General features: G+C 44.6%; 1 protein-coding gene across 3 annotated transcripts in view; it reads left to right on the forward strand.

Annotated features, from left to right (window-relative positions):
* Positions 1-10,788, forward strand: part of HTR2C (5-hydroxytryptamine receptor 2C) — a 77,035-nt gene extending 66,247 nt beyond the window's left edge. For all 3 annotated transcript variants that reach the window (XM_059859008.1, XM_059859010.1, XM_059859009.1), the window contains one exon: positions 7,097-10,788. In XM_059859008.1, coding sequence (XP_059714991.1) covers positions 7,097-7,929 — 833 coding nt within the window. In that variant the 3' untranslated portion in view covers positions 7,930-10,788. The remainder of the gene's footprint in view (positions 1-7,096) is intronic.
* The last annotated feature ends 1,169 nt before the right edge of the window (positions 10,789-11,957 follow it).

An 11,957-nucleotide genomic window follows, 5' to 3' on the forward strand; every position in this document is an offset into this window, starting at 1 on the left:
CAAGCAGTGTAAATTCAATTTAGTTCATAAGTGACCAAGATAGGGCTATTTAAATTTTGCTCTGTGTGTCAGTGCCATAGGCAGATGCCACAAACAGTGTGTGTGTCTGTGGCTGTGTGTGTGCATGTTTGAAAACATTTTTACTCTTTCTCTGACTCATTAATGAGATTATAATTTTGATTTCAGGGAGGTACCTGAGGTTTGTGTATAGGATAAACCATTCAGGTTTAAAAAGGAAATTTAAATCCCCATTTAACTTTCATAGTGCTTCATTGTTTTACTGAGAAGATCTATTTATAGAATTATGAAAGACTATGAAAAGTATAAATGTGTGCTGTGAGGATGAGTAAACACTCATCTCAGACTAAGTGAACTTACATCTAACAGCTTTTTGTTTCTGTGCTGAGTGTTTGTCTCTCTCAGGGGCTGAGCAGCCCCATGCTTGCAAGCTGCTCTAATGATGTCCTTCAAGAGCCTCCAGGTACCAGCTAAGCCTTCCCCTCTCTCACTGGAGACAATCCTCAGCCTGAGGAGCATACCTGGAGTGGCACCACTGATCCAAAAGGAAGTGTGCTCTCCTAGGGCAGGGGGATGTGCTGAGGGCAGGTGTGCATGGAGACAAAGAGGGCCTGGAACAGCTCTCAGAGCTCCCTGAGGTCACAGTTCCAGAGCACATGTAGGGTTCTGGTTTGCATTTCTGCCCATCAGTGTCTCTGGGGGCAGGGGCAGCTCAGCAAGGCATTTCCATGGCTCCTGTGCTGGTGGGATGTGTTTGGTCCTGGCACCCTTTGCTCTGTGCTGGGCTGGAGCTGCTCCTGGGAGATCATGCTTTGGGACAAGACCAAAACCCTAGGAATTTCTTTGCAGGCTTCAAGTTAGCACAAACCTCTGGACAGATTTCATGGAAAAAAGGGCAAAACCACTGCTGATGAAGAAGACAGCACATGGAAGATCAAAATTATTTCATTTGGGATTTTGCTCAAACCTTTCCCACTAAGCAGGCAGGCTCTGTGGCTCATCACTTGGACACAAGGAAGCAGTGCTGAAACCACTGTTACTGGCAAAGCAAAGGTTGGACAATCACCCTCCATCTCCTGGAAAAACATACACATTCCTGACTATGAGCACTGCCTTAACAGAAGGACAGCAACCACATATATTGCTGGGAAAAATGGTTGCATACTAGGAAAGCCTAAGGGAGCTTAATATCTCTCCAGATTTGGGAGATTTAAAATATACTGTCTTCATGTATTTTAAATTTATTTTTGCCTTTTTATATTTGACACTGAATGTCTGACAGGGTATGTTTGAATAAAATTCTTCTCTTGGGAGCATGGGGATTGTAGTTGTTTGGCCTGTAGGCAGAGGTGCTGTGGTGGTGCTGATCTGATAACTTCTGTTTGCCTCACCAGAGTGCAGAGGTGGCATTAGCATTGCAAGCTGGGCTGCAAGATGCCTCTTGTGGGGCAGAAGAGCTGGCTTCTGCTCATAAAACTTTTTCAGACCTGCCTTCTGGTCATGGGTGAGACAGAAATATTTGCTTTATGACCTAGAGCAAAACACTAAGGTGTCATCTGCCTGTTTCCCACTTGTTTGAGTTGTCTACAAAGTTATTTTATCTAAAGACATTTTTTTGATTGAGTGCTTGTTCCATGATTCCCAAGAGGGTCATTGATCTCCCCAGCACAGTACCAAGAGTTATCAAGGTGAGAAAGAACATACTGGCTGATAACAAGCTGAATTCATAGCAAGGAAAGTACCTTGGGATTCCAGGTGATTTCAGAGTGCTTGGATTGGTTTGATCTTGTCACTGGATGTCAGTGACAGGTTTTGCCTGGGACAGCAGCTGATGGTGACAATGTGTGAAGAATTTTGACAGAAATTAGACTGACCATCCCACCAGATCTGTTCCCATGAGCAAGAGGGATGCTGATGTTTGTGTCTGAGGTTCTGCTCCTGAGCATCAGCCCAGGATTGCAGCTCTGGTGTGAGCAGGATCCCCATCATCCTCCTTCAAATGCTCACTCAGAAATGTGCAAACCAACAGAAGTAATTTAGCAAAATAGAAGGGCAGGTGGGAAAGTAATTGATTTCTTCTGTCTTATACTGTTGTTTGGTGGTTTTCCATCTGGCTCAGGTTGCTCAGTGCTCTCCCAAGGTTTGAGTAAAGGTCAGCAGCTCATCCAGGCACAGTCACTAATGGCTTTCATCTGTTTGCAGTTGTGCTTGCTGCGGGCAGGGAGATCCTTCGAAGTTCATCCCTCTTTAATCTTTGGCTTTCAACCAATGCAAGGCTGGCACAATTGTTTTATTGGAATGGTCAGATAAAACTAGACCTAATCCAGCCCTGAAGGGGCATTGTTGCAATATTAGTACATGAAAGGCACTGCAGTTAGTCTGCTGAAATATGGGGACAATATGGAATTTCAGTGATTTTGAACACTTCAGAAGCCAACATTCTTCAATTTTCCTCTGAAGAGCTTTGGTTTCTAAACCCAGTGCCTTTTCTTGCACACTGCAGGAGGCTGCTGGCTGGTGGGGTTTTCTTCTCGCTGTCTGAATGAGAGAAATGTGCAGGAACTTTGTGAGGCAGTTAAGAACCCAAACAGATTTGTTTTAGTTTAAATATGAGGTTTATTTTCACTTATGTTTGTTTAAATATGAGGTTAAGGATGTGGATTTGAACATGTAGTGTTCAGTGGTGTTCTTGTTTTTACACTGATGTATTTGTGGCAGCCACAGGCTTGCTTGGCACACAGCTTTCTCTTTGCTTTTTCCTTTTCAATTGTCTGTAAATGTCTGGAGAGTGGCAGTGAGGTCCAAAGCCACCTGCAGCAGCAGAGCATTCCCATGGACACAGCAGACTTTGAATTCAGTGCTGACCCCAGGAGAGGTGGTCCCTGGCCTTCCCAAGCTCATGTAGCTGCAGCAAAATGTGACCACTCTTGTATTCAGCCCTGAGAATTCCACACATGGAAAGTCAGAGTAAACCCATATGCCTCTGTTTTCCTTAGTTAGGTAGTTGTCCTTGGAGAAAATGTGTTCTTGTAGAAGAGTGGAAATTCCTGCCTTTTTTAGTGGAAATAACCATCAAAGACACAGCTATTCAGTGATCTCTGTAATCTCTGTCAGGCTCCTGGGCTTTCACTGAAGAAAACAAGGTATTAAACACAAAAAATACATTTTTTTTCATTTAAGTCAAAGTATCTGTGAATACAAATTTGGACTTTTTAGCCAACTTTTTCTCCAGTAAATATTTAATAAATCTGTATTTGTAGTCATTTGGGTTTTGTTTTATTAATTTAAAATCTGTGAAGAGCATCTGTTACTCTGTGCCCACAGTATCATCTCAGCCCCATTTGGTGAACATTTCTACTGGCTTAAGGACATCTTTAAAGCTGACAGGCAGCAGTTAGGACAACACTTATAATTGGATTTGTAATCCAGAGGATCCCTCTCTCTGTGGCTTCCTGCTGCTCTGACAAACAGAAGCTAAAGGAGGATAGAGGAGGGAAAAAATCACATTCACCTTCTCTGCTGTGGTGTAAAGGGATGTCCTGCTCAAGCTGCTGCCTGGCAGGAGGGTGCCCAGAGCAGGGACCTGGCTCTTGGCTTAGTGGCTGCTAGTGGCAGGTTGCCCCTTCTTGCTGGGGCAAATCAGCTTTGCCAAGCACTGCTCAGACTTCAAACAACAGGACCAAGTTTGCTCTGAGGAGCACTGTGATGTGCAGCACTTTAACCCTGCAAGTTTTTGGAGCAGCACTGCCTCTTTTGGGGAATTTGGTGCCACTGTAGTTAGAAATGGTTTTTTGACACAACTGGAAAATGCCTCTGAGGCTGGAGACTTCAGCTCACTATGTCAGCCTGATGTTTGTAGGTGAAGAGTGTGTCAGGGAGAGGCTCAGGAAATGCTTTGCACTGGGGCTCAGAGAGCTGCACTGACAAAAGGCTGGGGACAGCAGGCAGCTTCAGAGCCTCTTGCCAGATTTGACACTCACTCTCCTTGCACTGCTGTGGGGAGTTTGGTATTCTCTGGCCACCTCAGTTCTTAAATTGTGGACAGTTAAACCTGCATTGTTAGTGCTGTGGATTGCTTGAGTCAAGTGGAGCTGGATGCCTTCTCTTGCTCAAAGAGAAGAACTCAAGTCAGGCAGGCATCTCTGTTCATCCACAGCCAGGGGCCCTGGGAATGCTCAGGGGTGATCAAGGCACCCCTGCTGAAACAAGGCCCAGGCTGTGAGCTGTGTGTGCAAGCAGGTCTTAGTGCATTTGGGATGGTGGCAGCAGTGATTTGCTGTAATCCCCCGTGAAGGAAGCCCCTCTGAGGTGTCTGAGACCTTTCACACTTCTCCCTGTGAGTCAGTCCCTGTTGCCCAAGGTGTGTACAGAATTGGTTCCCTTTCAGACTCAGTTGTGCAGTGGGTTGGTGATAAATCATTTATTAAAGACAAGTTTCAAAGGAGAGGTGTGAGGTGAAGGAAGGCATTAGAGATGAGGGTAGTGCTGCCCCCTGAGCAGTGCTGAATCCAGCTCACAGCTGAATCAAAGCATGTGGCCAGTTTATCTGAGGGCATCTTTCCTACTGCTCCTAATGATGGGGTTTTCCCAGACTGGAAGAAAGTGCAAGTAAAGACTTAGTGCTCTCTTTCTTCTGTGCATTCTCAGTTTGAAATCTCACTTTCTTATGTGAGAGGTGAGAGACACTTTTCCATTTTTCCACTTTTTCAGCAGCTGCCCCCTCATTCTCTGTCATTAAAGCTGAGCTATCTCATGCTCCTGCAGAGTTTTAGGCTGACATCAGTGCTCTTGATTTGTTTATCCATCATATCCCAGAACTAGGTTATTCTTCCCAAATGTACCTTATGTGTGTCACATAAATGTCAGTTTCTGTGTGAAGATATCCCAAAACCTCATCTCATTTCCTTTGGCTAAAGCACTAACACCAACTTAAATGATGGCTTCTTCATGAATGAACTTTCATTCATTTTGGAGTTACATTTCAAAGGGTAGGTGTTTTACAGGGCACTAAAGCATAAAATTATACATGCAAATATAATCCAGTGTAATGCCATGGACCTAATTCAGATTTCTTCTTCGTGTAGAGAGTGCTCAGTCAAACTTCCACCATTTCCCAAAAGTCTGTGGTTTGATGGAGCCAAGGCATTAGGATGATGTCTTTAATGATGGGTTTATGAGCTGAAGGTTATTGCAGTGGCAGGGAATTGGCACAAGCAAGATAACAGGTAACATATCAGAAAGGAGGCAGCTGCCTTGCCAGAGGGGAACTGATGAGTGCTGGCTTGTAGAGGGAAGGAAGAGCAAATCCTGGAACTAGTACTTGAGCTAAGAAAACACATGTTACAGTCACAGAAGGCATTTATCATCCTTAATTTTCAGAAGAAATTCCATCACTTGATTACTGCCAAATGGTAATTTTCTGGTAATGACAAATTGCAGATGAATTCCCCAGAATCCTGAAAAACACTTTGCTGGAGTGATAAAAATGCCCTGGTTAATCTCTTAAGCATGTAATTCTTCCTGTTAAGAAATGCAGAGTCCCACAGGATTAGCTTTATGAACCTGTGATGTTCACAGCAACTCCAAAAAATCAATTCAGGCACAACAGTGGCCTCAGTGTTGTTATTTCTTGGGTGGAGGAGCTCAAGGAGGGCATGGCCAGCCACAGACACACAGACCACTGAGGAGTGGTGCTCCATGACAGCCAGGTGCCCAGAGGGGAGCAAAGAATTCACTCTGTTGCTCTCTAGCTGCTTGGATGTGCAGGGCTTTTTTTGATTCTTTAAAAGGGCAAAAAGGAATTTAAAGAGAAATAAAGAGAGATAATCAAAAGCATAGAATGAGTTTGGCATGAGGAGAGAGAGTGAATAGAATGGCATTCTTCAGCTCCAAAAGAGATGTCAGACAGGAGAGATGATAACAGGTCTATAAAATCATTAGAAAGGTGGAAAAGGTGACCAGATAGTGATTATTCACTGTTTCTCACAGTAGACAAACTGAGGGGAGTCAAAGGAAATTATCAGGCAGCAAATTTAAATGAGCACTTGGTTCAGATGAAAAACAGAGAGATCGAGGAACTGAATGCCACGAGTACTGTGGATTTAGAAATGAGATGAAGGATTCATAAGATTTATCATGAAGATAAATCTCTCAAAGGTTGTTTTAAAAATGAGATCTGGATGCAATTTCTTGCTTTGGAATTTTCAAAGGTAAAATGCTTACAGCTGCCCCATTTTGTACCCATTTTGTACCATGGCCCTAAACTTCTGGTACTTGCCAAAGACACAAGACAGGACCAGATGAACCCATGATGCTTTAACTAGGTCTGGTCCACCACGTGTTTTCCTGTGCACACATGTTGTGGCATTCCAAAATATGTTGTTGCTTCTGGAAGGTTTTAGGTCTGTCCTGATTTGGGACTGAGCTTCACAGACCAAGGGATGAAGTTTGGATCTCAGTACATGTGAAAAATATTTGAGTGACATCTTGCAGACACCACTTTCTGTTTGCACTGAGATTGTCTGCAATGGCCCTGAGATCCAGAGCTTTGTTTCCATGTGTCTGTGATGCCATGGCAAAAGTGGCTATTTTTCTGTCAGGGTTATTTTAATTACTGTAAGAATCGTGCTCTTGAATCTTCAGAGCTGTAGTGCTTTCATATTTTGAAAATTTTTCTCTTTAAAATTTGCTCCTTTCTACCCTATGACAGTGATTTCAAACTACCCCCCTCAAACTGGTGGGTATGGAGTGGTCAGCTGGAACACTGCAGAGGGGTGACTGCCTTTCCTACACCCACAAATTCCAATTAATGCTAGAAAAGTAGGAGGTAGGCTGCATTCACCGAGTCAGCTGTGGTGCACAGCAAAGCTGCTGCTCTTCCTGGAGAAGGGTGTCCTACCCTGGAGCTGTGCTCCCAGGAGTGTTGTTGGACGTTTTCCCTTTCACCTGGACGCAGTAACTTCTCTTCCAAGCAGCTTTAGGCAGTGGGCTGAATGCGTGCAGAACCTGCATTGTCTCTGCTGCCTCTTTGGAGCTGTCTCCAAAGGTAACAGTCTCCTTTTTGGTTTCATTTTCCCAGGGATATCCATGCCTATTCCAGTCATTGGTTTGCAGGATGACTCCCGGGTGTTTGTAAATGGGACCTGCGTCCTGAATGACGAGAACTTCGTCCTCATTGGATCCTTCATGGCTTTCTTCATCCCTCTCATCATCATGGTGATCACGTATTGCCTGACTGTCCAGGTGCTGCAGAGACAGGCCACGGTGTTCATGTGTGGAGAGGTACCCAAGCAGAGGAGGAGCAGCGTGAACTGCCTCAAGAAGGAAAACAACACAGAGAACATTTCAATGCTTCACAATCACGAGGGGGCCTCCCACTTGAACTCCCCTGTCAATAAGGAGGCGGTGCTTTTCCGGAAAGGAACGATGCAGTCCATCAACAACGAGCGAAGAGCCTCCAAGGTCCTGGGCATCGTCTTCTTTCTGTTCCTCATCATGTGGTGCCCGTTTTTCATCACTAATGTCATGTCTGTCCTTTGCAAGGAAGCCTGCGACAAAGACCTGTTGAGTGAGCTCCTGGACGTGTTTGTTTGGGTGGGGTACGTGTGCTCCGGGGTCAATCCCCTGGTGTACACCCTCTTCAACAAAACCTACCGCAGGGCTTTCTCCAACTACATCCGCTGCCAGTACAGGCCTGGCAAAAAATCAGCCCTGAGGCAGAACCAGTGTCTGAACGTGGCCTCAACAGCTTTGTATGGGAAAGACCTGACTTTAACCAGTTATCGAAATGGCAATGAGTTCAATAGCATGGAACTGGATGAAGCTGAGGAGGGCCTTGAGATGCAGCCAGGGACTTCAGAACTCTCCATAAACAGCTGTAATGTTGTAAGTGAACGAGTGAGCTGTGTGTAAAAGTGACTCTCACAGACCTTTGCTACGGTGTATCTGTAGCCAAAATATATGGTGTAAAAATGTAAGTGTCAGTCAAAGGACTATGTAAATATTGCATTCTGAACAAAGCTTTGAGTTTTTTTTAAAGAGAAAAAAGAATTGTCTTTTCAGTCCAGTACTTAAAATAATATATATTAATATACTGCAGTGAAGTTTAAGGTTCTATATTTACTGTTAATACTAGATCAGAGCTATTAGTTACTTTGCATATGTCATGGACAAAATGTTTGAATTCTTCTTCCAGTGCATGAAAAAAAATGCTGAATATTTATCTCAGGTGGAATTTGCTGGAGTCCAGAATGGCACGTTAATAGTTATATATCAAATACATGCTATTAGACTTGGTCAGTATAACTTTCTTTTTCAAGTTGACAGTAAATATATACTTTAAATCCTCACCCCTATTTGTGCCGTGTAAAGACTTTACAGAAACCTGGCAGAGAGACATCACAACAGCGGAGTGGCCGTGCAGGCACCTGGCCAGACATGTCCTGTTATGTGTAGTGTCTTCTGCCATACTGGGTCAACCTTGCACTTCAAGGGACCTTGTTAGATTCTGGCTCCCTCTCCAATCCTGCTGTTTTCTTTCCATCCCTCAGGAGGCTCTGGCTCCCCTAAGAAAGGCAGGGAATGTGGTTTTGCAGTCCTGGCTGGGATCACTTGGGCTGGAGAAGAAGTGTGAGAAGCAGAGCGATCCCCAGTTATCTAGTTCAAGCATCCAGTAAATGGAAGGCCTAGGAGTCATTAAAAGCCCTTCTCTGGTCTTGCAGATAACCATCAGCTCTAGGGTGGAGCAGGCTGTGTGGCCAGCTCTGCCTTCACTGATTGCTGGAGGACCAGGGGCTTTGGCCTGTCTGAGGAAGGGCACTCTGGCTTTGGAGGAGCCCAAATCTCTGCTCTTCTCACTCCTCTCATCTAGATATTCTTTAGCTGGTTTGGCATTTGCTTTTATTTTCTAGCCCATTGCTGGTGACAGAACAGTGCTTTGGGCACAGAGCAGAAGGTTCTCTGTGTGTGGTGCTGGCCAGGGTCAGGCTGTGAGCAGCAGGATGTGCCTGCCTGGGGAATACTGCAGAGAGGAGTAAGAGAGGGTCCTTGCTCTTGTCTCAGGAGGGGCTGGGCAGAGCTGAACAGAGCAATGTGACTGGAATCATTTGCTGGTGACACTGTTCTAAAGCAAGTGGTGACCAGGGTCAGCAGGGAAGCAGACCTAGAGCTAGTCTGTCTGGAGTATGAATCTGGAGTAACCTTAAAATTTGATTTATTCCACTTTACTCCCAAAGTAAATTAGAGTATATCATATTAACACCACTTACATCTTTAATGAAAGCATCCACATTGGGATTGAATGTATTTTAAGTAATCTGCTTTTAATACACACCATGTATAATTTGAATTAATTTTCCTCTGCTTTCCTGTGTACACAAACCCTCCAAGGCACTGTGTCTTTCTGGCACTGTGCCTCTGGGGTGATGCCTCTCATGCAGATTTCCTTATGTGGAGTATTGTCTAATGCCAGATATCACCCATAAGGTTTTTATATCTTCATTAATTACTACACAGATGCTGCAGTGCCCATCTAACATGGATGCATTTAGCATCACTGACAGCCTCTGGCTAAGATAATTGTCAGAACACAGAAGCTTACACTAGACATGGATAAATCACATTTTATTTACATGAATTGCTTGTACTCTCAGCTTGCTGTGTTCATTCCATTAAAACTAACTTGTAGAAGAACTGGAAAATTCTGCCAGTGCTTGAGGTGCTGTTGCATGGCTGTGTGCAGCTGCAGCCTTGCTGAGGCCACTACTAAAACACAACATTTGGGTTGTATCTGCTGCTGGGTTGATCCCAGAATGATGCACTGAAGTTGATCATCCTCTCTCCCTCATCCCCTCCTGGGATAAATCCATAGTACTTCCCTGCAGGCAGATGAGGTATCCCAGTGCAGAGTGCAGCTCACTGCTTGCAGAAGGCAGCAGAGCTGCTCCATGTGCCAGTCTGCAGATACCACCATGAATGCTTGGGAATCCACTTGCCTCTCCAAAAGGGTCAAGTAATCAGCAGGAGAACCCCTGGCCAGAGACACAGTTGCACCTTCAGCAACTGTTCTTTACCATGAGTCAGATTTTATTATCTCAAAAAATACAGAAAAATCAGAAAAATCAGAAAAATCACAGTGCATTTTAATTTTTTCCCCCTTTGGGTGAATGTATAGCACATCTCTTCCAAACATGTATATGTGTGTATATATATACACACACGTGTGAGTTTGTACTTATATATATACACACATATATATATCTTTCAGAACCAACCACAGACTTTGAAAGCTTTGAGCAATAAGTTGAATTACAGTAGCTTCTAGCACATGTGTAAGTTGTGTGAATAGCTCATTTTCCAGCTGGAGCTCAGTGTAAGTGTTCACACAGGCATTGTCTTCGCATGGGAGCCTTCATGTCTCACCCTTGCCAGTTCTGTTGTATGGGCAAAAAGGGAACCTGCTATATTTGGATGTAAATAATGAGAATTGAACAGAGAATTTTCAGAATTTTTATAAGTGTTTTTAAAAAAAATTCAGCGCCAGAACTGTAAATATGCCAACCTCAGCTGGACCTGTTCTGATGTCCATCTCTTGTCTGGATGAAGAGCCAAGGGGACTGACTGCCTTACAGCGCCTGCGTTCCTCCCAGCCAGCAGGGGAGAACATTTCTCTGAATGGTTAAAAACTGTCACCTACCCAACTTTCTTTGGGTCATTCACATCAGGGTTTTGTGATGCTGCTATTAATTTATTAAAGAAAGTTTGTTGGTTTAATCATTCTTCATTATTTATTTTTTTCATGATCTATCAGAAAATAAATAAGTGAACATGCCCTCTCTTTTTTTCATCTGTCCCCAGTTAAAATATGTCCTGACCAAAAAACCAAACCAACAACAAAAAAGGAGGATAAGGACCTATACTTGAAGTATGGCCCACAGGTGCTTAATTACAGGAATTAGTGTCAGCAGATGTCCCAACACCCCCAACCCCAAAACCTGTTAAATGTGAAAGCAGTGATAGACTGCTTTCCCTCTTCAAATTGATATTCTCCCTCTTCAAATTGCTCCCTTTCAGGAACAACTGTTAAAATTTACAATTTCTTAAACTGCGAATTTGAAGAACTGATTTAATTTTCTGAAATATAACCAAAGTCAGGTTGTTCCCACAGCTCCTTTGCTTCTCCTGAGATGTAACCATTAACTTTGGTGGTGCCTCCAGAAGCCCTGTCTGGGGCTGTCTTGTGGAAACATCTGCTGGAAGCTTTGTGTGAGTCCTCAAATCCCAGCTCAGGTATGGTTTTGTCTTACAAATAGTGTCTGTGCCAGTGTTTTGCTTTGATTTGGACTGAAGAAGTGAAGATAGTTCCTTGGAAATGGTTGAAGGCTGAGATGTGCTGGCTGCTTTGTTTCCCAAACCAGATGGAGCTGTGCAGGCAGGCTGCCCATGGGACAGCACACACGCAGGGGCTGTGCCCCAGCAAACAGACCACCCCCTTGGACTGGAACTGGGCAATCTGCTCTGGGGACAGCCCAGGTCAGGGCTGGCATCTTCCTGAGCTCCAGGGGCTTGCAGTCTTCCCTGCCCAGGGTCAGAAGCCAGGCTGGCCGTGGTGTTGAGGCACAAACCCTGTGGCTGGGCAGCCTGGTTTCTAGACCTGAGCTGCTGATCTGCATCTGTTCCATGCTGCCCCACACAGCCAGGTCTGGGATCCATGGGATCAGCTGTGGTGGCTCTGGGGACCTGTGTGTGCCTCACAGACTGTGCTTTGAGGAGAAGGTCAGCTCCTCCCGCCCCATGCTTGCTGAAGATAAGAGAGCTACCCAGAGGCTGTGGCATTTGGGAGGTGACAAGGTTCAGAGCCAATGCTGAGGAGTCCTAAGGCATCCCACCTCAGCATAGCTCTTTATGGTCTGAAGATCTGTGAGTCCTCAATAGTTTTCATC

Source organism: Haemorhous mexicanus, chromosome 14, assembly GCF_027477595.1.
Source record: "Haemorhous mexicanus isolate bHaeMex1 chromosome 14, bHaeMex1.pri, whole genome shotgun sequence".
Classification (NCBI taxonomy): domain Eukaryota; kingdom Metazoa; phylum Chordata; class Aves; order Passeriformes; family Fringillidae; genus Haemorhous; species Haemorhous mexicanus.